We start from the raw sequence: 27,989 nt of genomic DNA, 5'->3' as shown, positions 1-27,989 counted from the left end.
CACGGTTTGCAGGCCTGCTCCTTGGCTGTTTGCATTCATGCTTATTTCTAGAGGGAGTGTCATGGCTTGGAAGGGACAATGAAGATAGGCTGAAATTTTCTTTCTCTTCCCAACGCATAGATTTATTTTCCTCTCCTTTTATTACTGACATTCAAACTGAAGATGGGAATGTCAGAAGCATGATGAGAAGATGTTCTGGCTTTCTTACAGAAGCCAGGGTTTGGGGCGATATCACAGTAGGCCCAGTGGCGAAGAGCTTCAGTGTTTACCCAGGTCAGTGCCCGGGAGACATCTGGCCTCTGCCTGTGCCACAAGGGCCCCTCACTAACCCATTCACTTCCCGCCCTGTGTGTCCTCAGCCTGGTTCTGACCAGCGCCTTCTCTGTGATAGACTTTTGGGATCCGTTAAGTAACTCAGTCTTTCATCTCTGTTCCTCAGTGATGTCCGTGATGTTAACATGAAGGGAGTTGTTCACAGGTGGAAAGCAATCTCAAATGTCATGGTAATAAAGTTGTCTTCTTTCCAGTTGTAAAAAAGGACCTTAAAACTAGTTGCAGTGCCCTTTGTTCATGAAGGTATAATTCATGCTGTGTACTCTGTCGCTTTCATTTGTCAAGATGTACCAGAGGTTTGGAGGTGGCCTAGAAAAAAACCTGTGGCCAGTTTACAAGGTTGCTTTTCTCAGGACCATCCTTGACCTCCCTGAAAATGTTACACACTGAAGCTGCTTGCTCTCTTGGATTATCTTACCAAAACACCCTCCCCAAAGGGATCCCTTTTTTTGGGAGGGGGGTAAATTGATCAAGTGATTTGTTCAGATAACTCTAAGGAAGAAATAGTGCTGGTCAGTTTCCCACCTTATAAAGCCAGCATAGGTCACTAAGGTCACACAGTACAGCAGAAACAGACTGTAAGAAACACTAACTAAAGATTAGTGGATGTCATAGAATTAAGTAAGATACTAACACCTCATTCATCTGAAGACCACTGCCCCCACTACCCATCAGCCTCAACTATAAGAAACACAGACAAGAAGGGGCACCTGGGTGGCTCAGTTGTTAAGGTCTGCCTTCGGCTCAGGTCATGATCCCAGGGTCCTGGGATGGAGCCCCGCATCGGGCTCCCTGCTCAGCGGGAAGCCTGCTTCTCCCTCTCCCACTCCCCCTGTTTGTGTTCCCTCTCTATCTCTCTCTGTCAAAAAATAAAAAAAAATCTTTATAAAAAAAAAAAGAAAAAGAAACACAGACAAGAAGCCAGAAGTTTGTGTTTTTCTTTTAAAAGGCCTTCAAAAGGAATACAGATGACATATGTTCTTGATTTACATCCAGTGCTAGCAAGTTCTCTGAGATGACCTCATCTGGATCTAAGAATCAGTGAATGGGAAAAGGGACAAGGGGGTACGGAAGAAGGACAAAGAGCTGACATGACAGCCTTGGAGAATAAGAAACAGGAAAAGTAAAACACAAACTTTTGAAAACATAAAAAATCTGGACCCATTTAGAATTAAAATCCTATGGAAAATGTCACTAATGATTGTCCGCCAGTTGTTTTTGTTGTAAAGACATCAGTAATTCTGAACCCCAAATGCTGACCAGCGGCTGCTCCCTAAGAAGGTATCTACTATGTTATAGGGCATTCCAGGCAAAAGTTGCCATCTGTTATAATGTGGGGCCTCAGGCCAAGCCCTGGACCCCTTGAGAACTGCTCCAAGCCTGTTGTCTCCCACATTCCACCCCAGAATCCTCCTAAGCAGAAAAATTTCCTAAGGTGCAACTTTTGACCTTTTAGTTATTATATTTTGAATGCGCATTACATTCTGATTTAGTCATGTTTAAGACAGGTACTCAGAATATACCCGTATCTATTAAACAGAATGATCTGCGGGTATCCATGCCCTAGAGCTTTGTGTGCAGGAACAGCACCCTATTTCCATCGTGCTGGAAGGAGCAGCTCTCCAGTTGTCCTGCTTGAAGTTGCATGATTTGTGTGATTAATTTTTAAAGATCTCTTTTTCTGAATTGGTAAAATATATGATATAAACATCACGGATTATGTAAAACTGCACATAAAACATTCAGATAAAGCACTTTTATAAAGTATTTGTTGGGGCACCTGGATGGCTCAGTTGGTTAAACAACTGCCTTCGGCTCAGGTCATGATCCCAGAGTCCTGGGATCGAGTCCCACATCGGGCTCCCGGCTCATCAGGAAGCCTGCTTCTCCCTCTGACCCTCTCCCCTGTCATGCTGTTTCTCTGTCTCTCTCTCTCAAATAAATAAAATCTTAAAATAAATAAAAATAAAGTATTTGTTACTTTTTCTTTAATGCACTTGACATTTATTGTGTGACTTTAGTGTCATCCCAGAAAGAAACTTGCTTTCATGTCCAGCAGCCCTTCTCTGAATCTCTGGCCAGTTCCAGTTCCTATCCCCCCTTTTCCGCAAACTCCTCATTTGCTTAGTACCTGAACTTCCATCGTAATGCAGAGACTCTAGATAGTGAATTCCCTTAGCCTTCTGGCCTCCAGGCCCCATGACTCCTGATAGCCATCTGCTCCCCTCCTTCCCTTTTTCCAACTCAGGGAATGGGGAAAATAATTCTCTTATTCAAAGCTAATCCCTCTGCCCTGGATCCTGTCTCCATTTGCCATCTTCAGGAACTTTACTCCATTAGTTACCCCCTCTTTCCCAGAAGTCTGCAATCTGCCATTCCCCTACCTCCTCACTTCGAAACCTGTTCTGCTTTTGTTCCCCCTGCTGATGCGCTCTTCCCCTCTCCTGTGCCTCTGATTCAGTTGGTTACCAAGGCCTGTTGATTCTGCCTCCTACATAACTCCTTTACCCCTTCCTCCGTCACCGCTGCCTGAGTTCCAGCCCACACCATCTGTTACCTGGACTCCTGCCATACATAGCCTCCTACCTAATCTGCCTTCCGCCAGCCTTGCCTGCCTGTGTCACTCACCTTAAAAATCTTCAGTGGCCCTGCATTGTTCATTGGGCAAAGTATGAATCTGTAGGCATGGAAAAGAGAGGCCCTGTCTGTCTCTCTTGGCTCTTGCCATGTGGTCATCGCCACCTGTGCCCATGCTGAACTTCCTTATGACTCTCTAAACATCCCACTGTTTGGCTCAAGCCACGTCCTTTTGATTTCCTTGGAACAATCAAGGAATTTTCCTAATGCACCCCCTCCAACACACACACCCCAGTCCTGCCCCACAGGTCACCCGGCTGACCCATCTCTTGGGGTGCATCTTAAGCCTGCACAGTGCCCCTCCCCCACCTTCCCATGCACTTTGCAGGCACTTTCTCTGGAGCATTTTCACACTGTATTTAATGGGAGAAACCTACAGTGAATTCCTTGAGCCAGCATCCTTTTTATCTTTGTGTTTGTCATTACCTAAAAAATGTTCATGCATGAATAAAAGTGACCACTGAATGAAGTCTCTGTTTTGATGTCCTCTAGGGGAATAAAAAAAGACAAAAAAGGCTACAATATTCCATTTTTACAAATAGAGTCCATTGTCGAGCCATAGAGGTCACAAAACAAAATGTAAGAATTATGAATTATGAAGATTCAAAAGGGAATCCAGTTAAACCCTGTTACACAAGTAGACGTTTAGTAAGCTTCGGTGCTTCAGTCCCCTTTCTAGAACCGTTTCCTGGAGAGCTGTATGAGCTACCTTCCAAGTGGTTTAAACAAAGAGAAAACCACGCAGCAGTCCCACATGGCTCCGGCCACCTTTATAAAGCACCGTCCAAGAGGGAAATGTATAAATAACCATTTCCTAGAGATTGCATTCTGATCTCACATGTGATGCTTCGGTCAGAGCGCCAGCCTGCTCGGACCGTTCAAATCCTTCCTTCAGTATTTGTCAGATGAAGAAACGTCCCAAGATTTCCCAGATGCCACACTCACTGCTGCTGTTAGGAAGGCGGGGCAGGGACTTGGTTCTGTCATAACCTCTCAGTACGCAGTGCTGTCTGCCACGAGCCCGGTTTTAAATTACCTCACATCATCTACTCTGTTTTTGCTCTCCCACCTGGAACTTTAATATCCTTTATCATGCGATACCTGGCAGGTACAAGACTGGGACTTACTTCCTAGTCTATGCTTCTAGTCCATTCCTATTAACCTCACCAAGTCAAGTGATACTGGAGTATCCGAGATCTGGCACCATCTGAGCCAGCGGGTATCCCAAAGACGTTCCCTAAAACTAACGTCATGCTTCTATAGCTATTTCATGATTACGTAACTTTTTTTTATACAAGTCAGCGCTGTTTCACTCATTCCCCTCAAAGCAAAGCAAGACTGCATACTTTATCCAGTTTTATTCACTCAGAGAAACACAAACACAAAGACATCACAGACTATCTGAATGTTGATCTGGGCTCTGCTAAATTTAGAAACTCTAGGAAATGCTTTCAATTTACAGGCACTGAGCATCAATAACAATCCGGAAGCAACTGTGTCTGCATTCCTGATGCTTTTCCATAGAAGACACAGAAGAGATTATGGCCTTCTTTTCAAAATCAACACATTTTGTACTCAAGCTCCCTTGGCAGTGACCAGAGTCACAAGCACATACCTCCTTGGAAGGAACCAACACCAGGTTATCCATGACAGCCTTATTTAGCCAGTATTAGTATTCTGAATTCTGACATACCTTTTCTCATTGATCTTAATAATATGGGTTGTTTTTTTTTTTTCATTTTAACATCTCTGGAATTGGGATTTCTCTTATAATCAATGGTTTGTCATAATTTACTTGGCTTGGTTTTTCTAAATGGAATATATGCATCTTACATTCATTATAAGTCTTGTGTTCAATAGCATCTTAAGTTTGAAAAAATAAGTTATATATTATCTTAAAAATCATTTACCTATTTGATACATAAAAAGAACAGTAGCAAAAATGACCATCTTAATGGCGAATCTCATTATTTGCAGTAGCTGTTTTGGCAGATATTTATGTTGGAGCCAAATCGCCACACTTTGTGATTTTCACACTGTTTTCTGCAGGAGGAAATCATACATATAGGAAATTTTCTCAGGTAAATGTACCTTGATACACAGACCAGTGACTTCCTGGTTCCCTCTCCCTTTTTATTTCTTGGGTGAGAGCCAATATTTGCTCAGAAATTTTTTTCCTTAGAAGTCTCAAAGTATGATAATATTCCAGATTTTTTCTTTTTTTCTTTAATATTGGGGTTTGGATTCCTTGCTTCTCTTTTCTACTAATACTTTTTCATCTGAGTTAAGCTAGAATGGCTTCTCTTTCCTATACAGAAAAGTCTAGAGGTATCTTAGTGTTTGAATCCTCTCTTTGGGGATTCCTTTCTTAGGGATAAAGGAATCAAATGCAGTAAAACGTTTTTGAGGCTGGAATGATTCATGCATAATTACTACACTCAAATAGGGTTTCTGATTAACTGTAGCTTCTACAGTTTCTAAAATATATTCATTCCCTGAACTAACACATTAAGTATCAAATGGTTTTGAACAGAAATTGGCCCTTTCTGATGATTCACTTGTGACCAGTCACCAAGTATCACCTTCACCATCTGTGGTCACAGAAGGTAGGTCATCCAACAAAATCCTGACGGGACCCAGACATACCCTCCCGCCACTCCTTCTCCTCCTCCATGCCATAGCACTCAGAAAATGCCAGTATTTGTGTAACTCAGAGATGAGGCTTACAGCTGGAGGGGACGAGTTGGAAAACCACTGTAGAAATTGTTTTGCAAAGTAAATCACAGAATATTGGTTTGATGTATCACCATTTATGAAACAGAGGAAATCGAGCTCTGGCAGAAATTTTAACTGTTTGTCAGTTCCACTCAACCAAGGTTTTTCTAAATGTAGCCATACCGCGCCTCTTCAGTACTAACCATGGTTTGTATTTCAGTGCTTTGACAGAAAACAATCTCCTTGTCCGTGTGTTTTCCCCTCTGGCCACTCTGTCACTCACTACTCTTTTTCAGGTCCATACATTCAGAGGGCCACACTGGTGTGAATACTGTGCCAACTTCATGTGGGGTCTCATTGCTCAGGGAGTGAAATGTGCAGGTAAGAGCTCTTCCCTTTTTGCTTTATTGAGTTACGAAGTTAGAAGGAATAAGTTATAAGATTTGCTGTTATGCATATACTAATGGGCTGGATCCTGGTTTGCCCTTAACACACATGCAGTAGGCTAGATTCACAGACAGCCACTTTGGAAATTGGCAGTTTATCTGCCCTTAACCTTCTTGTACTTAGTGGGCAGCAGACTAGGGATCTGGTATTAGTCCATTAAAAAGAAAGAAGTCGGCCTGTTCAAAAAGTCTGATAAAAGGAGATAAAAGTAAGGCAGTTATATTTAACTCTTGCCTTTGATGTTACAGTAACTAAATTTATAAAAATGATTTTTTTAAAGCAGTGTACAGGGACCTATGATTGTTGCCTTGGAAACTGAATTTTAGAGATAACTTGTTAAGCTGGATTGTCCTTACTACATTTTTTGCAAAATCAAATTGAAGCTTTAAAAATCTGTGAATTTATCTTCAAAGATGGTTACCAAATTCTGAAAAACCACTTAGTCAGTAATATTTTGTTTGTGACATTTTGAAATCTTGAATATGCCAAATCCTTTTTATAAAATACGACCATAGTAGTTTTAGATTATAAATTTAGAAACTTTGAAGATTTACATATAAAGAAATAACCAACTCTGGGATTTATTGAAATGCTTTATGAAAATAAGTTATTCGCATTATGTGAAATTCATTTGTATAAAACAACTATACCAAGAACTGGCCATTTATTCAAACTACTCTAAATTCTGACGTAGGCTTAAAAATAAACATTTAAATTATAGTGTTTGGTCAAAGACATTTCTTTCTGCTATTTAAATTGTAAAACTAAAAAATACATTCTTCCATGTCTTTTAGCACGAAGCTTAACACTTAAAAATGTATACTAAAAGTAAAATATTTCAAAATGGTAACTGTAGTAATTCTGTCAAGTTTATCGCTAAAAACCCACATTTCTTTTGTGGCATGATTTAAAAAAATTTTTAATTCTAGTATAATTAGCATACACGTATCCTGTAGTTTCAGGTGTACAGTATAGTGATTCAGCAATTCTACACATTCCGAAGTGCTCATCGCACTAAGTGTACTGTAAGGACCCTCCTGCTCTGCCATCTTCCCCAGAAGTCCCCTGCAGCATGATTTTTTTTTTTAAGATTTTATTGATTTATTTATTTGGGGAGGGGTGGAGGGAGACAGAATCTCAAGCAGACTCTATGCCCGCCAAGTGCAGAGTCTGACACGGGGCTCAAGCTTATGACCCTGAGATCATGACCTGAGTTGAAATCAAGAGTCAGACACTCAATGGACTGAGCCACCCAGGTGCCCCCGCGCCCCACTCCATGGCATGATTTTTAGTGGAATATTTTTGTTGCCCATTATGTGCAGAAATTTCTAGGGTCTGATTTTTCTTACTTCTAAACTGCATTTTTTTAAAAGGTACAATATGAATTGCACATTAATGTCCCAAGTCCTTCTTTCAGTTATTATTCCCTTAGCATCACTAAGGCCTGATGAGGTTCCAGGCATACATCATTAGCCCAGTCCATTCAAGGACCTCCCTGTCACACACAGGGATAAGAATTCCCCATGTGTTGACTTTGAACCGTGCAGAGGTATCTGTCAAAGAGTGTCTCAGCTCAGATTGTCAGTCTGACTCCTCCATCATCCTAGAGGGATGACAACCCCATTTGCAAGTCTCTGTCCGGAGAATAAATGAGGATAATCTGGTCAGCCTCCAGCTGGTGGTTACCGAGTCAGGATGAGATTAAGAAGGCTGTGGGCGTAAGCCTTTCAACTGGAGGGGAACACATTGGAACCTCAAGTACTGGTAAAGTAATGTTAAGACCATCTACACTGTGGGTTTTCAAAGGTAAATGGGGTGCTCTTTCCAGAGCACAGATCACCTGCTTAAGGAATGTGGGTCTCAATCAGCATGTTTTGCCTTTATGACACAGCCAGACCGGCCAAGACCTTGCAACAGTTTCTTAAACACTTTGTGTCACTGACTTAAAAGCTTTTCTTTTACTGGAGTAATGATGTGTATCACTTAAGTTTTGAAATATGAAGCCCATCTACATAAGAGTTCTGAGTTTGCTATGTTAGCAGAGAATTGGTACGGGTATGGATAATCTTTGACAATATGCTACAATCCCAAATCATGTTTGAAAGAAATGCTTTGGAACCTTTATGATAGTAATAATATGAGGGAAAAGGAAAGAGAAAGTGATCTGTCCCCTCCCACAGCTGTCCCGCAGCTTGTTGCACAGCTGTGCAGGAACTGAAAGAAAAGCCTTGAGGAAATTTTCCGTTTTTATGCCTTGTCCGTAAAAGCATTATATTCTATGTGATTTGAACCATATTAATGTATAAGAACAAGTCAGCTCATTTTTTTAAATGTGAAGGTTGGCATTTGAATTAGTTCTGTATTCTCTGACAACGAATACTTAGATCTGAAATGGCTCATCCTGACCTTTGAGCCTTCCACTTTAAAACAGAACGCAAAGAATTAAGACTATAAAGAGAGAGAACTCTGGTAGGTTGAACAACGGGCTCCCTAAAGTCCACTTGCTAATCCCTGGAACCTGTGAATATGTTACCTTTAATGGCAAAAGGGACTGTGTGATTAAAGTTAAGGGTTTGAGATGGGGAGATTACCTTCGATTATTGGGGTGGACCCAGTATAATCACAGTCACGGGGGTCCCTACAAGAAAGAGGCAGAGTCTGAAAAAAAAAAAGGGACAGAAGCAGGGGTCAGAAAAGGGAGGAGATGCTATACCACTGGGTTTGGGGAGGGTGGAAGGGGCCAGGAGCCGAGGAAGGCGGGCAGCCTCTAGAAGCTGGAGAAGGGGGAAGAGGAACACATCCTCCCCTGGAGCCTCCAGAAGGGGCACGGGCCTGCTAGCACCTTGATAGCCACCTAGGGAAACTGATTTTGGACTTCTGTGCCCCAGAACTAGGGCATCAACTCCTAATGTTGTAAGCGACGGAGTTTGTGGTCATTTGTCCCCGCACCGCTAGGGAACTAAGCGCACTAGCCACTAGCCACTCAGCATACTACTTCCAAAGGCAGAGGGCAGGCTAGCTGCCTACCAGAGAGGAGATGTGTTTATCTGCTGTTGATCCTAAGACAGCTTGCTTCGTTCTGCCGTCTTGTTTCAAAATCCACCAAGGCAGAAGAGAGCTCGTCAGGAATTTTTCAGGGAGCGTTTCCCACAAGCCTCAATTTTGTATCTCCCCACCCCCTCTACTTTTTGTTGTTAAACATCATGTGAAGTGTTGGGTGGTGTTCCAGTCACCAGGCTGGCAGAGTTACTGTCGGAAGCAGACGGAATCCAGCTAGTAAGAGGCAAGCTGTCCCTTCCGCCCCACAAGCTCTAGGCCGGCTGCTAAACTCGCTGCCGCCAAAAGGGGCAGGGCCAGTCAGTGCGGACGCGGCCTTTGTGACACCGGCCACCAGATTCCGGAGCAGGCATGAAACATCCTCTTCATCTACCAACGTCTCCCTCCCTCGAAACTGCTTGAAAGAGTACAAGGAGGGTGCAGGGGGGCATGGAACTGCAGCTCGGGAGTGGGGCTCTGACCAAAATATTTATGAGCACAACAGGTAGTTTTTAACAGCAAAGTTCAAAGGAGCCTCATTCAGACAAAATAGTTTCCCCAAACCATTTGTCCTTTCTCTACGAAATGTAAGTTTGTAAGTTAAAATAATCTATTGTTACATAATCATGGAGACTGCCAAACACCCCTCCCACCAAAAAGACCATTATTCCACCAGCATCCCTGAGTTGTTTTCAGGTTAGCCTTGCCAGAATAGTCTAAGAATTAAGCCAGATAATAATTGTAAATCACACATCTACTTGGTATTGGCTATTCAAGTGACTCTTTTTCCAGTGTGTCATTAGCATTGCTGTTACTTACACACACACATACACACACACACACACACCAGGGAACGGGAGCAGTTTTTTCCTAATAATAAAAGCGTATTCATTGCTTAAAGTATACAAGGTCTTAGCTTTTAGGTTGAAGAGAAGGAGTGGAAGTAATATTTTAATTACTGCTTTGATTGTACCTAAAAAGTTATGTTTGTCCTTTTTTTGATTAAAGATCATATTTATTCATTTATTTGAGAGAGCGAGCGAGCATGGGGGGCGGTGCAGAGGGGGAAGGAGAGGGAGAGAGAATCTCGAGCAGACTCGGTGCTGAGCACAGAGCCCCACACAGGGCTTAGTCTCACTACCCTGAGATCATGACCTGAGCCGAACCCAAGAGCCACATGCTTAACCAACCGAGCCACCCAGGTGTCCTTATAAATTACCAGTGAGAAATTGATTAGACTTGCTTAGAAGTTTCATGTAGCAGTATTTTCATAAATATCCCAAAGAACAAGTTATTCTTTTTAATTTTGCTTATGAAAGTAATGACTTCTGATACATATTAGAATTGGGCTATTCCCACTTTTCCTGGATGGGGGTTCAGGGAGGGGGGACATCTAAAGGATATGTTTTAGAATAAAACTTTCATTCACAATTATTTAAAATATGAACACTCATGGGGCACCTGGCTGGCGTGGTTGGTAGAGCATGCGACTCTTGATCTCGGGGTTGTGAGTCCAAGCCCCACGTTGGGTATAGAGAGTACTTAAAAAAAATCTTTTAAAAAAATAAAATATGAACACTCAAAGAATGAGCAATTATCTTTCCTTTCAAAACACACATTAACATTACCCCTTAAGGGCGCCTGGGTGGCTCAGTTGGTTAAGTGACTGCCTTCAGCTCAGGTCATGATTCTGGAGTCCCGGGATCGAGTCCCACATCGGGCTCCCTGCTCGGCAGGGAGTCTGCTTCTCCCTCTGACCTTCCCCCCGCCTCATGCTCGCTCTCTCTAATAAATAAATAAATAAATCTTAAAAAAAAAAAAACATTACCCCTTAAGCCTATCAATAAAATGTAAATAATATCACCTTTTTTTCAAAAGAGAGATTTTTGTGCCTTCTAGATATGAAACATGTTTTTTAGGGAAATCAAGCCCCAGGAAATCTGAAATCTGAGAGTAGCTTAAAGTCAGTAGTTTAAGTAATAGAAACATTAATAAAGGACAGAATAAAATGCGATTTGAGCTTTTTCATTTTTCCTTTCATATGGTTTAGTCCATGCTTATTAACTTGAAGGATTAGGAGGGGGAAATGTGGTTCAATTGTAGCATAAAAATAACCTACTAAACCAAGAGATGCAACAAATGAAACGATCTTCTGTGGACTTTTGTTGTTGTTTATAGTATAGAGCTTCCTTGGGAGAAATGGAACGATAGAGGAGTTATATGATGATAATAAATAAGTATGAAAACCAAATAAAGTCTTAATGGCAAGCTGAAATATTGATGTATGGCTAGTCCCTGCAGGAGCGATTTTCAGAGCGAGCTCAGGCTGGTATATTGCACCGTGAACTTAAGGGTATAAAGATGCTTTATTTTTATGACTTTGCCCTATCCTTTGTCTGAAGGACTTCATATCCAATGCTGCCAAAAATTTCTAAAATTGAGCAGAATATGTTATCCCATAGTTCAATCTTATTCAAATGGAAGAAAGAATATCAGTTTAGAAAACATTTCCGTCTTCCTTAATTCCTAAATCTGAGCTCAGTCATCACTTTACCCACTTTTCACTGAGTCACAAATAATCCTAGGAGCCTAATGTTTAAAGTGGTAGGTAACTGCAATTATTGAAAGTAAAAAAGTTAGTATTAATATCAGACCACTAGTGCCATTCACAGGTTTTGATATTGTGTCAAAATTTTACTGGTTTGCTTTGTAGTGGTTTTCCATATGGAATTTATACATAGGGAAAGAATATGACAAAAACAAGAATATAATGGGTAGCTTCTATCACTGCTTTTTAAAGGTCCTTGCCAGTGATTTCACTCATATGTGGAATTTAGGAAATAAACGAGCCAAGGGGAAGAAAAGAGAGAGACAAACCAAGAAACAGATTGTTACCAATAGAGAACAAACTGATGGTCACCAGAGGGGAGTTTGGTGGGGGGATGGGTGAAGTAGGTGATGGGGATAAGGGAGGACACTTGTGATGAGCACAGGGTCATGTATGGAAGTGTTGAATCACTACATTGTACATGTGAAACTCATACTGTATGTTAACTGGAATTAAAATAAAAACTTAAATAAAAGTACACAGATATAAAAAAGTCCTTGCCAAATCATATATATATAAAACAGTAAAATATAGCAATATCTTTTAAACTCAAGTATATACAACAAATAATGGGTACAATAAACATTACTGAATAAGAGGCTGAAACTAGCAAATTCATCTTCAGGGCTGAAAACCGTAACTCAGAGTGTGTGATATACGGCTAGTGAAGAGTGGCATGCATCACTTGGTGGGAAGAGCACAAGCTGGGAATCCGGAGGCCAAGGCTACATCACAGTTCTAGCACTTTCTGGCTGAGTAATCTGAACAAGTCATTTAGCCTCTTGGAGCTTTATTGCCTCTATCTGTAAGGTAAAGGCACTGGGATAGGCTGTCACCAACAGCCCTTTCCAACTGGATCTGTCACTTCTTTGTACACACTTAAAGTATGAGACACGTTAATCTGAAATTATGAAGCTTTGCTTTTATACATTTAAAATACTGTGTAGGAGTTCTTCTGGTTCTGGATGAGATGAATAAATAGGTTTCATTTTATTCTTCACAATATTAATAACAAAAGACCCTGTACAAAATCTATACGTCAACTTTGAGAAGACTCTGAAAATGGAGAAAAGCAGGCAGGCCAACCCAAGGAACCCAGCAGCAAGTTGCCTGGTGGTTGGGGGTTGGCTTTTTTCCTCCCTCCCATGTACCCCCAGCCTGGGCACGGGAGAAGCTCACAACCCATCAGTGCCAACAAGCACAGACAAAAACATAATCCACAGAAAAGCCTGCTCTTCCTAGCCAAAGCCCTGGGAAAATGTAGCCCAGCCAGCCAAACCGTTCCATCCTTCCTGCTGTCCTCCAGGTGAGCGTCACGAACAAGGCACAATGCTGCCGCCGCCGCCGCCGCAGTCTATGGGCAGAACCCGGTTTCGCCCCACCGTGTAGTCCCCAGGGTGCGCCTCTCCCCTGGGAGTGAGTGGAGCCCTGTCATTCTGCACTGCCTCACAGGAAGAAAGTGGTACCCCTCCTGGCTGAGCCTGTGGGTGGCACCTGGACTTCCGTCCCTACCACGTAGTAGAAAAAGCACCCTCTCAGCCCAAGTCTGGGTGGAGCCCTGTCTTCCTGCTGACCTGCAGTAATGGGGCCGTTGAGACCAGGAGCATTAACTTGTCTTCCACTTGTACCCTATAGTTCCATGCGGCGCAGCATTCCTTCTCAACCGGGTTTCTGGGCAAACCCTGGCTTCCATCCTCACCCTGCAGTAACTAGGAGGTGGTCCTCTCCTTCCCCAGGATGTGGGGTACAGGGCGCCTAGGTGGCTCAGTTGATTAAGCGTCGACCTTCGGCTCATGGTCCCAGGGTCCTGGGATCGAGCCCCGCATCGGGGCTCCCTGCTCAGCAGGAAGCCTGCTTCTCCCTCTCCCACTCCCCCTGCTTGTGTTCCCTCTCTCGCTGTCTCTCTCTCTGTTGAAAAATATCTTTAAAAAAAAAATGGGGTACAGTCCTGCCATTTGGGTAACATACAAGTAGGGTGGGCAGAAGAGCACTGCAGTAGCACTACAAAGGCTTTGTGAACTAGGTTGATATGTGAACCATGGCCTAAGGGGTGAACTAGGACGTGCATTCTAAATCTCAACAGGTTAACTGCCGGCTAAAAGGGAAATTTTCAATAGGAACCAGAGTCTTGTAACACTCAAAAATATCCACGATTCAATTCAAAATTACACTTCATACTGAGAAGCAGGAAAATCTCAACTCAGACAAGAAAAGACGATCAACAGGTGCCAATACTGAAATGACCTAGATGCTAGAATTCTCAGACAAGGAAAGCAGCTACCATAATACTGCTCCAGCAAGCAATTATAAACACTCTTGAGACAAATGAAAAATAGGAATTAGAAAATGAAGATAAAAATAAGCAGAAATTTTAGAACTGAAAATTTTATTAACAATAAACTCACCAGACAGATGGGCCCAATAGCAGAATGGAGGTGACAAAGGAAGGAATTGGTGAACCTGAAGATAGATCAATAGACATTATCCAACTCAAACAAGAGAAAGTAGATTTGGAAAAGTGACCTGAGCCTCAGAGACCTGTGGCAGAATAGCCGAAGATTTAACATTTGCGTTGTTGGAGTCCCAGAAGAGGATAGAGGCCGAAAAAATATTTGAAAAATGAGTGGCTGAAAACTCCCTAGATGTGGTAAAAGCCAAGAAAAATGAAGTACTTATTTGGAGACACTTTTATGTAAATGAAATGTATTAGAACAGTAAAGATGAGGAAGCAGCTATAACCCCAGTCATCAAGGTCCTGTCACATTCACATGGGACAAACAACTGGCTCAGAGTTCCATCTAGCTTCTGCCCGTAAGCTGATTAGGACAATACCATGTAATGGACCCTGGGGTGCTGCATAGAAAAGGCCTCTCAAAAGTTCCTTCTTGGGGCCCCTGGGTGGCTCAGGTGGCTAAGCAGCTGCCTTCAGCTCAGGTCATGATCCCAGGGTCCTGGGATCGAGCCCCGCATCGGGCTCCCTGCTCGGCGGGGAGCCTGCTTCTCCCTCTCCCTCTGCCTACTTGTTCTCTGTCAAATAAATAAATAAAATCTTTAAAAAAAAAAAAAAAAGTTTCTTCTTGATAATGACAACAGCATAGTTCTGGTAAACACTTCTAACCTACTACACATAAGAAATTGCATATATTAATATTAAAGCCTCACATGAACATAATGGATAGGTAATAAATACTATTATTCCTATTTTACATAACTGAGGCACAGGAAAGGTAACTCACTCGAAATCACACAGCTAATAGATGATAGAGCTAATTCGAAGTTATAGAAGTTTTGGAAACATTAAAATGTTCACGGGAAACAAGGTCTTTTACGTGGACATTTTGCCATTGATATGCCTTATGATTGAATCAGAAATTTTATCTGTAGCTAATAGACATATAAAGAGGAATTGGGGGTCTGGGTGATGCAGTCATTTGGACATTGTCTAAGTATACAGAATGTTGTTGGGTCATTTCCTCCCATAGAATAGATCAAGCTCTGTGCTCTGGAAGCCCATTTCTGTATTCAAAGAAGCAGCTGCTATTCTTTAGTGATGATAATGTTGGGCATTGTTGGCATTGGCCATGCCATCTCCAGTGCTGTTCTCTTACACACATGTGTGCAAAGACTCACTGTCCCTCGACACCTAGCTTGTCTGCACATGGGAGGTGCTCGCTACATAGGAATTCCTCCCTTTGAGTCACACGGGCCTTACGTACTCATTGCAAGTTGGCAGTGTCTACATAGTTAATGAAAGAATGATTCCATTTATAAATTCTGGCAAATGTTCCTTATCTCTGTTTATTGTTACTGCCGTATAGAACTAGACCGCAGCTTTACCAAGTCATTATTACAATGATAATCACCAACATTTGCTGAAAGAGCAAGCAAAACTAAAGCTTGCCCAGTGACCACAAGCAGTGGTCATGGACTTGTAGGATTTTCAAATTGTTTCGTTAAGGCCTGGATATAATTGAATCAGATTTACAAGGGGTCAACATCAAGTGCTTATGAAAAACATCAAATGGGTTATGTTTTTAAAAACATAAAGATGACATTTATTTTAGTTAAATTATTCAGCGATGGTTTAACACTCTTATTTGAATTCCTCTCTGTCCCTTCTAAAATTCCGTTGCTCTCTTCTTGTTGAAAATCAAATATCTCCTAACATTAACTAGAAGATGTTTGAGTTCTAGCATCTGAGAAGTTGTAAAATTACAAAGCAAAGGACACACTTCAGGAGAGGCAAGATGGTATATGTATTAAAATCGTGAACCATAGAAACATCTATAACCCTTGAATCTCAGCTCCACTACATACTCATTGCATGACCTTGGGTAAATTACCTAACACTTATGTGCTTGGTTTCATCAGATTTATAAAATAAGAAAAATAGTACCTATTTCAGAGTTTTGTGAGCTTAATGGAAGTAATGTAAAGCACTTGGACTAGTGCTTGGCATCAGTAAGCTGGTGCTAATAGTAAATAACTACGGCTATTTTTAGCCACTAAATTTATTATTTTATATATATCTCAAGGCTTATGAATAGATATGAATATGAGCAGCATGATTTTAAGAGGGCCCTGAGATACTCTTACTTTTGGAGATCTGATTCCTCTTCATATCCAATATATTAAAATACAATTATATATCCCACATCAAATATAATTTTTATGTCACTTTAAGGAAATGGACAATTTTAAGTTGCCTATTTGGCATATTACATTTTGTAGACATTTAAACACTTATTAATTTTGTTTTATTTGGGTTGAATCTCTCCTGAGATCATAGAGCAAGTGATGAAGCATGAGCTGGAATTCTCATCTGCTGACTTAAAACCAAAACTTTCCAAGAGAAAAGATGGGAAGAATGTTTTTACACTCTGCAGAAACTACTGGAAGCTAGTCCCCTTTTAAGCCTAACTCAAGCTGGAGGGAGAGTCTTTTGCTAAAATAAACACTCCAGAATGCTCAAAGCTCTGAAAACATTGATGAATTTCTCCTTTCTATATATTTTTTTAGATTGTGGTTTGAATGTTCATAAGCAGTGTTCCAAGATGGTCCCAAACGACTGTAAGCCAGACTTGAAGCACGTCAAGAAGGTATACAGCTGTGACCTCACAACACTCGTGAAAGCCCGTATCACTAAGCGACCAATGGTGGTGGACATGTGCATCAGGGAAATCGAATCCAGAGGTGAGGCGTTTCCAGTGTGGTTCAGCAGTTATAATGCACCAGGAATGCAAGTTCTAATGCCCTTCTGGGTGCTTCACTGCATAATCCAGTTGTCTTCTGTAAGTTTAGGGGGGAATGATTTCAGATGTCAAATAATCTGAAAGTCTGAAATGAGTTAATTTAGCAAATAATGAACCAGCTTGATTTTAAGGTACAGTTAACTAGTTATAGGAAATGTGCTTAAATATTTTTATGGATGATGGATCTTCTGGTCTATAGAAGTTGACATGTAGATAGCAATTTGTTTTTCAGTTTTTACATTTTTTCTAGGTCCAAGAAGCAAAGGGGTAAATGCTCTGTTAAAACTATCCTAAGCCAAAAAACAGAGCTGCATCCTCATTATTATTTCCCATTTGGGAAACTCTGGTATGGGCCTATTAATATGGTTAGCTTAGTCTTCAGTTATGTAAAAGAATTTAAGGTATAATTGGGGTGATGAATTATTTCCCTTAAGACTCAACATACTTGATCTAATTAGACTAAGTGATGAGCCAAATTACAAACACTCAGGTAACAACAGGTCAGAGTTTAAAAACTGAGTGCAATGGTTTTATTTTAGGAGAAAATGTAAAGAGGTTTCTAAACAAGTATATTTAATCATTCTTTCATGCACATTACTTCCCCAGCCTGAAGTATGGGAAGAAGTTAAACTTTGGAGAAAAGGCATAATTCCAAAGAAACTAATTAGCTCCCTTGCTTTATTTTTACAGGTCTTAATTCTGAAGGACTGTATCGAGTATCAGGATTTAGTGACTTAATTGAAGATGTCAAGATGGCTTTTGACAGAGGTATGTTCTTCAGCATGTTCATTAACTTAGGACAACAATGCTGTCTGCCAGGGAGAATCTAATGACTTAGATTCCCCCACCACAGAATCATTATTGATTTTATTTTAATCAGTGCCATAAAGGAAAATTATGACTGTGGAACATAACCTAGTTTGTTGGGGTTGGGGGGATGCTGGAGATCAAAAGAGGCTTTTCCAGAGAATAGAGGTTGACCAGATAATGGTTGAGTAGCAAAGAAACAGGATATGTAAAGACCTTGGCAAGAGAAGACTGTGCAAAAACGCTGAGGCTGTCCTTGTCAAGGCCCTGAAAAGTGCTGTGGCTTAGAGAGTAAGAAATGAAAGGAGAGTGAACTAAGGTACAATGAATATCTTACTATAGAAAGAACTAGCTGAATGGTAGAACGGTTCTCAGATCAACCTCCAAATTCGGTTTAACCTGTCATATGACTGAACTATAAGGTTGGCAACTTTATTTTCCAAACCAAAAATTGGACGTGTACCCTATAATGAGACAGGATATTTGAAATTTGGATTCTCATAGAAAAATAACTCATAGATAATGGAAACAGGAACCATGTGGCAGGAGAGAATACCAGTATTCTTTCTTTTGTCCTGAATAAAAATTTTGATAGAGGTGATATTTGCCTTCTTAATTCTTCTACCTTCCTTTTGTGCTCTCCCATCCTCTTCTCCAGGTCTTCGGGCCCCTAGGACCTGCACACTTGCCTAAGGTCCCCCAGTGAAGCATTCTTCATTGCCTTTTCCTCCCAGAAAGTGGTCTAGCCCAATTTGTACTGCCACTGCCCGGGATTTCAACCCAAGTAGGAAAGACAGATACCGGTGATCTAACTCACACTTGGATGCGAATGTCTGATAGGCCATGGTATTTTGCATTTAAAAGAGGCTTCTTTAAAGAAAAACAGACTTCATTAGAGTAGTTCTAGGGTTACAGTTTCAGGTTAACAGTAGTCTTAGCTTACAAAATTTCACAGAAAGTACAGAGATTTCCCATATGAGCTCTCCTCTCATGCCCCCCCCCAAGCCCAGTTTCCTGTTATTAATATCTTGCATTAGTTTAGTTATATTTGTTAGAATTGATGAACCAACATTGATACGTTACTAATAACTAAAATCAGTAGGTTACGTTGAAGTTCACTCTTTATGTTGTACAGTTCTGTGGGTTTGGCAAATGCATAATGTCATATATCCATGTTACAGTGGCACATAGAATTTTTACTACCATAAAAATCATCTGTGCTTTACCTGTTCTTCCTTCCCTTTCTCCCCCTGAGCCCCTGGCAACCACTGTTCTTTCTACTGACTCCATAGTTTTGCTTTTCCCAGAACGTCATATAGTTGGAATCAGAGAGAATGTAGCCTTTTTCAGCTGATTTCCTTTACTAAGCAATATGCATTTAAAGTTCTCCCATGCCTTTTCATAGCTTGATAGCTCTTCTCTTGCTGTTGCTCAATAACGTTCCTTTGTCTAGATACATCACAGTTTATTCGCCTATTGAAGGGCATCTCAATTGCTTCCAAATTTTTTGGCAATTATGAATGAAAGTGGCTATAAATATTTGTGAGCACATTTTTGTGTAGACATAAGTAGTTTTCAGCTCTTCTGGGTAAATACCCAGGAGTGTGATTGCTGGATTATATGGTAAGAGTATGTTTAGCTTTGTAAGAAACCATCCACCCCGCAAAGTGGCTGTACCATTTTGCGTTCCCAACACTTTACAGTTCTGTGGCTCTACATCCTCTCCCAACATTTATCATCAGGGTTCTGGATTTTAGCCATTCTAATATCTGTGTAGGGAAGAGGCTGCTTTTTAATCACTAGAAATCATTCATAAGCCAAACGGAATAAAAGAAATCTAGTATAAGATCAGCTCAGAGTAGGCACTAATTAAATCTTTTGTAGATGAAAATTCAGGTATTTTAACCAGTGACTAAATGCAGGGTAGTAAAGGAAGGCCAGCTTTACTCGAGTCTGAAGGCCCAGCACCTCTAAAATACTCCTCTTTTATAACTTCTTCTCTTGTTCCTTCAGCACTCTGAAGTTTTGTTTCATTTCATTCTAGTACTTCTCACTATCTGCCTACCCCCAGGGCTTAGACAACATCCCAACATCATGCTCATGTGTCGGGGCCTGGGGTGAGGCAGAGGTGGCCTTTCGTAAGTTAGGGGTGCCTTTCTTGTTATTTTTCAAATCCTCTAGGTTTATTTAAAAAAGAAAGAAAAAGCAATCCCACATCATTCCCCTAGGAATTCTCAAGTACTCTTGGAATTTACAAATATTGCTGTTGACCTCTGTCCTCTTGTACTCCCCCCCTCCTAGTTAAACCTGGAAAAAGAAGTAACTTCAGAATAGAAAATTAAAAAAAAAAAAAAAAGACGATTTTGCTTTCCACGGAAAATTGATCATTTATATACATCAGCACACTGAATTTGATACTAAAAACTGACGCATTGCCAATCTCTAAAGACTGTATACAAAAATATGTTATGAAAACAGTGCTCTGCATCCAGATACTTATTGTTTTTAACATCCTTCCAAGATGGTGAGAAGGCAGATATTTCTGTGAACATGTACGAAGACATCAACATCATCACGGGCGCGCTGAAGCTGTACTTCCGGGATCTCCCGATCCCGCTCATCACATACGACGCCTACCCGAAGTTCATCGAGTCGGCCAGTAAGTATGAAGGCGCGCATTCCCACTAACCTCACAGAATGCCTCCTCGCGGTAATCACTTCCCTGGTTTGTCGGAGTTTCTTGAACGCGTACTAAATATGTCCCCCTCACCTCTCTCCATGGCTAATACACTCACAAGAGTTTTGAACTCCTCTCCAACGTCGGTTGTTTGTGACTTCTGCCGTCAGAAGCCTCTTTGTAATGGGCTAACCCTCATTTTCCAAAGTAAGGCTTTTCCCAGTGCTCCTCAGATAAGGACCAACACTTCTACAAAATAAAAATGAATAACTAGAAAAATAAAATTGAAAAACAGGACCAAACTATTTTGTTATTAGATTCAGCTAGTCATAAAAGTTGCTCTATCAGATCCGATAAGTTTCTAAATTCTTACTTTCAATTTCTGTCCTTATCCTGTGACAGACCATTAACAGACAGTTTGTGAACTGGCACTGGTCTGTAGATCATACTTTAAGGAGCACTGTTTTAGATCAAGAAGTGGTTTTTTAAGTTCTAGTTGAGATGCAAATGAGAAAAAAGCAAAGGCTCATATGCCAAATTTTATTTATGGTGCAAAACTCATACCTGTAATTCACACTTCATTTTTTTAAAGAAGGGAATTTTTAACAGATTTTAAGTGTTGGCATTGCCCTTTTTTAGAAAAGATAGGCTATTTCTGTCATTTGCTTTTCTCTCTTAAAAACCATATGTTGTCTTGATCTTTAAATAATAACATCACTTTCTTAGTAACACTGATTTGCTTTTTGACTTGGAAATTTCATGAAGTACAGACTTGCTTTGTTCTAATTTTTAGTTTCCCCTTCAGTGCTTTTGTTGAGAATTTCTGTGGTTAGTTCCCTGGAGCCCTGATTTCTTGCGGGTCAGTCCAGCTCTCATGTAGAGAACAGCCAGGAGAATTACACTGATTTGTACAAATGTCCATGTTAGGAGCCTGAAAGACTCTAGATCTCTTCCATCAGAATTTAACTCCTCTTATTTTGGGATGGATTCAGTGCTGATCATGAAAATTGTCTGCGGGAGCTTATGGTTGTTGTTTCGTGGGCCAGACGTTTCCGCCCCAGAGAGAGAAGTCTGATGGCCATGAACATGGACAGCACTTGACACACACATCACAAAGGGCTGCTCAGTCCACAGTTTGCCCCGATCCCCAGGACAACACTGAGGGCCCAAGTGGGCAGTGTTCCTGTCCCCAGTGTTACTTTGGAGTAAAACTGAAACTTGGCTTCTGTGCCAAAGCCAAAGGCACCCCATTTGCAGAGGACAAGGCAATCCTTCAGACCCAGGTTCTGAACTCTAGACAGCCGCCTCATCTATGCAGAAGAAAAACCCAAGCCTTCCTTATTGGGGTTCAAGGCCTTTTGCCCCCCACACCCTCACATTGTTTCACCTTCATTCCCCACACCCACCTCAGCTGCCTCGGTTAACCTTCCAAACCATTTGTCAGGGTTCTGGGGTTTGTATCTGAAACAGGCCTCCTGTCTCACATCAGCAAACCCCCTGTCCTACCTCCAAGAGCTCTTCAAAGTGCATCATAGGATAGAAACTTCCCTAAATCAAGGTAGATTCTTTCTTATAATTTCAACTGTTTTGATGTGTGATTGCCATGACACCAAAACCACGCCTAATACTTATATACAATATCAACGTTTATTGTACGTGTTTGCTTTTGATCCAATTGTTTATGGAACATTGTGTCCTTGTCTGCGTCTCTCGTAGCAGTAGAGTCTATTTCATTATTTAGACACATAGATACAGCCTTTCTCTTATCTTTATAGGCACACAAGGGAGACGAGAGAAGCTAAGATTTATAGAGCATATACTAGGTCCCAGGAATCATGTTAGGCACTTTACAGTCACGATATCATTTTAGTTTAGTTTTTTTTATTCTAGTTTAGTTTTAGTTTAGTTTAGTAATCTACACCCAATGTGGGGCTCAAACCATGACCCTGAGATCAAGAGTTGCCTGCTCTTCCAACTGAGCCAGCCGGGCACTCCGCCAGGATATCATTTTAGGAAGGAGACGTTACACGGTTTAAGTAAATTGTCCAAGGTCCTATCGCTGGAGGAGGTGGCCCTGGCATTCCAACTCACATTGGTCTAATTAGTCCCAGGCCTCGCTCTCTCCACTCGGCCCAGTGCCTGGCTTCCCTGGTGGAACAGACTCACCCACGGGAGGAAGGCAGGAGGGCAGGAGGGCAGGAAGTCCTCCCAAAGGATGGTCAGGGCCAGCTGACCCTTCCTGATGCAGGTGCTCTTGAACCTTTTTAGCACTCAGTCCCTAGGAAACGGGGGCCCTGCTCTTTAGGGCTCGGGTTTCTCTGGCATTTATTAGCATTTCTTGCCAGCAGAAACTCGGAGTTCACATTAAAGCTTTCTCCTGCAAAAGCTGTCTGAGCCCCGCTGTTGCAGCCTCCCTCGGACATGCTGCGGCTTGGAAGCTGGAGGGCAGTGGCTACGGGAAACGCAGAAGGGACGCGTGGGTGGTGGAGGCCAGGGCATCTCATCTGAGGGCCTGAAGGTCTTCATAATCCCCTGGAAACTGCCCTTGAACCACCCGGAAGTGTCGGACTACCGAGCCCTTTTTCCTCGCTGCCTCTCTCTGTCGCCCGCAGTGAAAACACTGCTGCCCCCACCCCCCACCCCCTGGTGCAAAGGCTGGAAGATCGGTGCCTCTCACAGGCCTGCTCAGTAAGCCAGCGCCTGGCCGCTTCCTGACCACGACGAAAACGGCGCTGCCGGGAATGTGTGCGGGAATCTTTCTCTGGCCAAGGACTCTACGAGCTCTGTTCCCAGAAGATCTTAGAAAATATGACTCAGAGTGTAACCCTGAGTGAGTCAGATAAACTCAGAAATAAAACCCAGGGTTCTTTGTCCCAAGCAACTTAAAATGTCCTGGAGGGAAGCCTGGGATGAGGATTTGCAGTTTTTCCCTCACCTCTGCCACTGAGTCACCCCTTATGCGTGGCTAAGTCTTTTTTCCTTCTTCTATTTGAATTTCTCTCTAAAAGAATTGACAGCACATACTTTAAAAAGAACTTTTAACTAGATGCTCATACAGGTTCAGGTGCGTATTTCCTGCCCACACCATGTCCACATTGCCACATCCTTCCAGACCTTCCTCCGATGCCCTCTCTTCCTCCCCTCTGTTCCACTCAGCCCCCAGGGCATCTTTCTCCTCCATCTCCCCATCACACTTCGCCAGGACCTCTTCTACAGCCTCCTTCCTTCATGCTGGAAGGTTGCACTCATGTCTCGTCCTCCTTATTAGACTAACTCCTTTACGAGGGGGCGTTCTCTCCCTCGTGTTTATTTTCCCACAGCACCTGCGAGAGTCCTGCACTTACATAATAGGTGCTCAGTAAATACTTGTTGAATGAGTAAACATAATTTTATATCGAGAACCATAGAATCTTAAGAGTTTCTAGATCTTCTAAAGGGTCATGTTAACAAGACTTCCTTCTACAGCACATTCTTTTTTAAATACGCAGTAACTGCAAGATGAGCGCTTCTCTCGGCCGGCAGCTGCTGGTGGACAGATGCCACAGTCAGAAAGGCCTGCTTGTGCGCAACAGAGATCTGCCTGCTTTCAACTCCCTCCCTTGGCAATGGTCCTAATATCACCCTCTTCCGCATGCAAGCCTTTCACGTACTTGAAACAACCGATGGTGGTTGTTCATCTCTAAATACATCCCATTTTGTCTTTCTTTCTCTTAAATTATGCTGTGGTCTTCTTACGGCAAAAGATTTGTGTTCTCTGAAAACATTATGGGTAATAGTCCTTTAAGTAGGAAAAAAATAGAGAAAAATTAATTCCAGGGAAGAATCTCTGTCAATTTGATGTCAGAATATTCAAATGCAGTTTATCATAGGTCCTCCAATTTATATCTCCAGTCTGGACCCCTCCCTGAGTACCAGATTAATCCACCATCAGCATGATCATTTGGATGTCTCAATGACATCTCGAATAGAACCCTGGATCTTTCCCACGAAACCTCTTCCACCCATAATCTTAATGGAGGCTCCATCCTCCCAGTTGCCTAACCCCAAAACTTAGCTCATTCTTGATTCTTCTCCTTCTCCTACATCCCTCACTAGGAAATCCCATGGACTCTACCTTTAAACTATCCCCAGAATCCAGCAACTTCTTACCACCTTCACTGCCACCACCTGGTCTAAGCTAGAGTCAGTCATTCCTCACCTGGGTTTTTTTTTTTTAAAGATTTATTTGAGAAAGAGAGAGAGCAAGAAAGCATGTACGAGCATGGAGGAAGGGGCAGAGGGAAAGAATCTTCAGCAGACTCCCCACTGAGCACGGAGCCCATTGTGAGGCTCAGTCCCACGACCCTGAGATCATGACCCGAGCCGAAACCAAGAGTCAGACGCTTAACCGACTGTGCCAGCCAGGCTCCCCGCTCACCTGGATTTTTGTAATAGTTACTAGAATGGTCTGTTTTTACTCTGGCCTTTCCATAGTCTGTTTCCCACATGGCAGACAGAGGAGAGATACTGTGAGCAAAGTCTGTCAGATCATGCCCTTATTCAGCACCTTCCCATTTCTCTCAGTAAATGCTAAGTCCCTTCAACAGCCTGATGGCAACGGACACAACAGTGTCCTCTTACCTTTCTGACCTCACTCCCTTCCATTCCCCTCTTGCTCACTCTAGCTCAGCCACATTTGGCTTCTCACATGTCCTCAAACATCACAGGACCGTCGCATGGCTACTCCTCTGCCTGCAACCCCTTCCCCTAGATCTCTGTGTGGTTCATTCCCCCACACCCTCAGAGTCTTTACTCAAGACCTACTTTCTCATTGAGGTCTATGCTGATCCCCATTTTATTATTTTTTTGAAGATTTTATTTATTTGACAGAGAGCGAGAGAGGGAACACAAGCAGGGGGAGGGGAGAGGGAGAAGCAGGCTTCCTGCTGAGCAGGGAGCCCGATGCGGGGCTCGATCCCAGGACCCTGGGATCAGGACCTGAGCCAAAGGCAGATGCTTAATGATTGAGCTACCCAGGCACCTCTGATCCCCATTTTAAACTGCACCCCATCACACTTGCAGTGTTTCTTACCCTGCTGTTTTTTTCCATAGCACTGGCCTCATTCTAATATAGTACAAACTGGAAGGTATGTGTTCATTATTGTCAGTCACCCTCCAAGAGAGAAAATAAGCTCTCTGTGAGCAGAGAATTTTATTTGCTAGCCCACCAACAATATCCCTAATTTCACACCATCTCAAGATTCTCCCTGCAAAGATTAAATGTGAAAATTAAAAGGAAACTATGTTACTTTTTTTCAATTTCCAAAACAACATAGTTTCAGATTAATTAGTCCTATGGTAAAAATTATAAGTAAATACTAAGTAATAGTTTCTATAGTAAATGGAATTTTCTTAATTCTAGAAATTAAATGATTGAATTTCAGTATCCGAGATGGTATTGCTGTTATGAACTGGCATTCTCTAAAGACCCGAAGTTTCAAAGACCATGCATCAATTATCATGGCAAATAATACATCCTTTATTACTGAGAAACAAACCAGGAACCCTGGGTAAGCTTTGGGCTGAAATTCTAAAATGGCCAAAGTTTCTTTGAATTAAAAAGCTTCACTCTTCCCATTCTGACATTTATCAGATCTGCACTGCCGGTGCTAGGAACTCTCACATTCATTTTTCTATCAGTTTTAACCAGATTCTGACGTGTTGGCATTGAATTGGTTTGTCTTAGACGTTAGAAAACTAGGATTCTTAGTCTTGTGTCTTCAGTGATACATTGTGGTCTGCTGCGGCCTTCCAGCATTTCAAGGCTGCTCCCCTGATTGAGACTCAGCACTCTGGGGGCCCTTGCAATTACACTGCAACCCGACATTTAAAGGCCCCCTACCTTCCTGACATCGGAGAAGCAGGAATGTGCTAGGGTGCTCTTTTTGAGAGCCCAGCATTCCAAAGACGTCTGCTGTTTCTGATTATGGGAATAACTGATGAACTAAATGCAATCTGTGACCTCAAAGGAACGTGCTGGGTTTTGGGCCAATAGAGCAGAACTAAAATGTCCAAATGAGGATGGTTCCCTTTGAAGTTTACACTTCGGAAGAGCCACATTTACCTGCGGTCACTCCCAACATTTAGAATTGCCTCCACAGGGTTATTGCATTATCCTGAATGTCCTAAGTGGTAGAATATTTTTGTGCTCTGAGGGTAGGTTTGACTTTTTTATATAACAAAAAGTAAATTAAAACCAAGGAAGTAAATACTGGGTGATGCCTTTCTTGGTTTAAAAAGAAAAGAGCATGAATACCAGTTAAGACTTCGGCAGGGCTTGCCAGGGGCAGAGCTGGTCTACCGTCGCTGAACTGGGATGTTCAAAATATCTTGAACATATTAACATCCCTTAAGTAGGTCTGTAATGTTGTAAGATGACCTCATTCGAATGTCTAAGTTTTTAATCCGTGTATACATGTGTCTGAACGCTTTGTGGTTACGTCCTGCCTATCCAGTGTCCAAGTGCCACGGTGACCAGACTCTAAGGCGCTCAAGTGAATCAAGTGGGTGCCATCCCCAAAAGTCCAAGTAAATGGTATTGCCGCACTGAAACTAAACCTTCTGGCAATCTGAGACTTGAACCTTAAAAATATCTTCCAAAGCTGTGGGCAGGGATCTGTGAGAAAGCATTTCTTACCGGTCCTAGATGATCACCACAAGAACAGAATTCAGGGAAGCATTTATACAAGTTGTCTGTTAAAGCTCTTCTCCTTGGTATTCACCTTGCTGTCTCAGAAATTATGGATCCCGACGAGCAGTTAGAAACCCTCCACGAGGCACTGAAGCTGCTGCCCCCCGCGCACTGCGAAACCCTGCGGTACCTCATGGCGCATCTCAAGAGGCAAGTTACGGACTCGGAAGCTTCTCCTTGTACTGCAGCCGAATTTTAAGAATCAGATGAAACCAAAGGTGAAAGAAAGGACAGATTATTGAAGGAATAAATGAATGCACAAGCTGAGAAGGAATGCTAAAAATATTCTGCGCTACGGTGCCGAATACAGACTGGATTCTGACGTAAACGTATTTGCAGTTCCAGTCTGTGTTTGCAAATATGTGAGAGATGCTGATGTTCTGCCAAGGACATAAACTGAATTTTTGTGGAAAGAGAAAAGGTTGTAGCTGTAAGGACATGAGCATTAGCATAATAAAGAGCAAAGCAGCTCGCCAGAAGGCTCACTCTTCTTACTTCTTGCTCCAAAATAGGCACTTGACACTTGGTGACAGGATTTTAGATTATTGCATTAATGTCTCCCACACTGAAAACGGCTATAAAAAAATGGAGTAAAATAAGAGGTAGAGGGAGGAATAGAAAATAAAATATTTCGGTTACTTCTGGTTTAATGTCTTAAGTGGACGGGTGGTGGTGTAACTTCATTTCCCTGCTCGGTCACTCTCGCTCTCTACCAGTTGAAGGAAACGGTTTTAAATTCTGTGATCA

The 27,989-nt window shown here is 42.0% G+C and overlaps 1 protein-coding gene and 2 long non-coding RNA genes across 8 annotated transcripts in view; 2 read left to right on the top strand and 1 right to left on the bottom strand.

Moving 5' to 3' along the window:
* Positions 1 to 27,989, bottom strand: part of LOC118525213 (uncharacterized) — a 127,464-nt gene that overhangs the window by 16,401 nt on the left and 83,074 nt on the right. The gene's annotated exons all lie outside the window — the stretch shown is intronic.
* Positions 1 to 27,989, top strand: part of CHN1 (chimerin 1) — a 192,399-nt gene that overhangs the window by 162,906 nt on the left and 1,504 nt on the right. For 4 of the 5 annotated variants that reach the window (XM_078071012.1, XM_036075772.2, XM_078071013.1 and 1 more), the window contains 5 exons: positions 5,982 to 6,066; positions 16,796 to 16,969; positions 17,719 to 17,796; positions 20,357 to 20,494; positions 27,287 to 27,392. In XM_078071012.1, coding sequence (XP_077927138.1) covers positions 5,982 to 6,066; positions 16,796 to 16,969; positions 17,719 to 17,796; positions 20,357 to 20,494; positions 27,287 to 27,392 — 581 coding nt within the window. Of the gene's footprint in view, positions 1 to 5,981; positions 6,067 to 16,795; positions 16,970 to 17,718; positions 17,797 to 20,356; positions 20,495 to 27,286; positions 27,461 to 27,989 lie in introns of all 5 variants that reach the window. The other variant, XM_078071014.1, reaches the window with a different exon arrangement.
* On the top strand, positions 17,804 to 19,949 carry LOC144381629 (uncharacterized). Its single transcript, XR_013447220.1, has 2 exons — positions 17,804 to 18,681; positions 19,880 to 19,949. It is a non-coding gene; the product is annotated as an uncharacterized LOC144381629 (long non-coding RNA).

The sequence above is a fragment of the Halichoerus grypus genome, chromosome 4 (genome assembly GCF_964656455.1).
Source record: "Halichoerus grypus chromosome 4, mHalGry1.hap1.1, whole genome shotgun sequence".
Lineage (NCBI taxonomy): Eukaryota > Metazoa > Chordata > Mammalia > Carnivora > Phocidae > Halichoerus > Halichoerus grypus.
The sequence above is the reverse complement of the archived record's forward strand: the minus strand, read 5'-3'. Positions and strand labels throughout refer to the sequence as shown.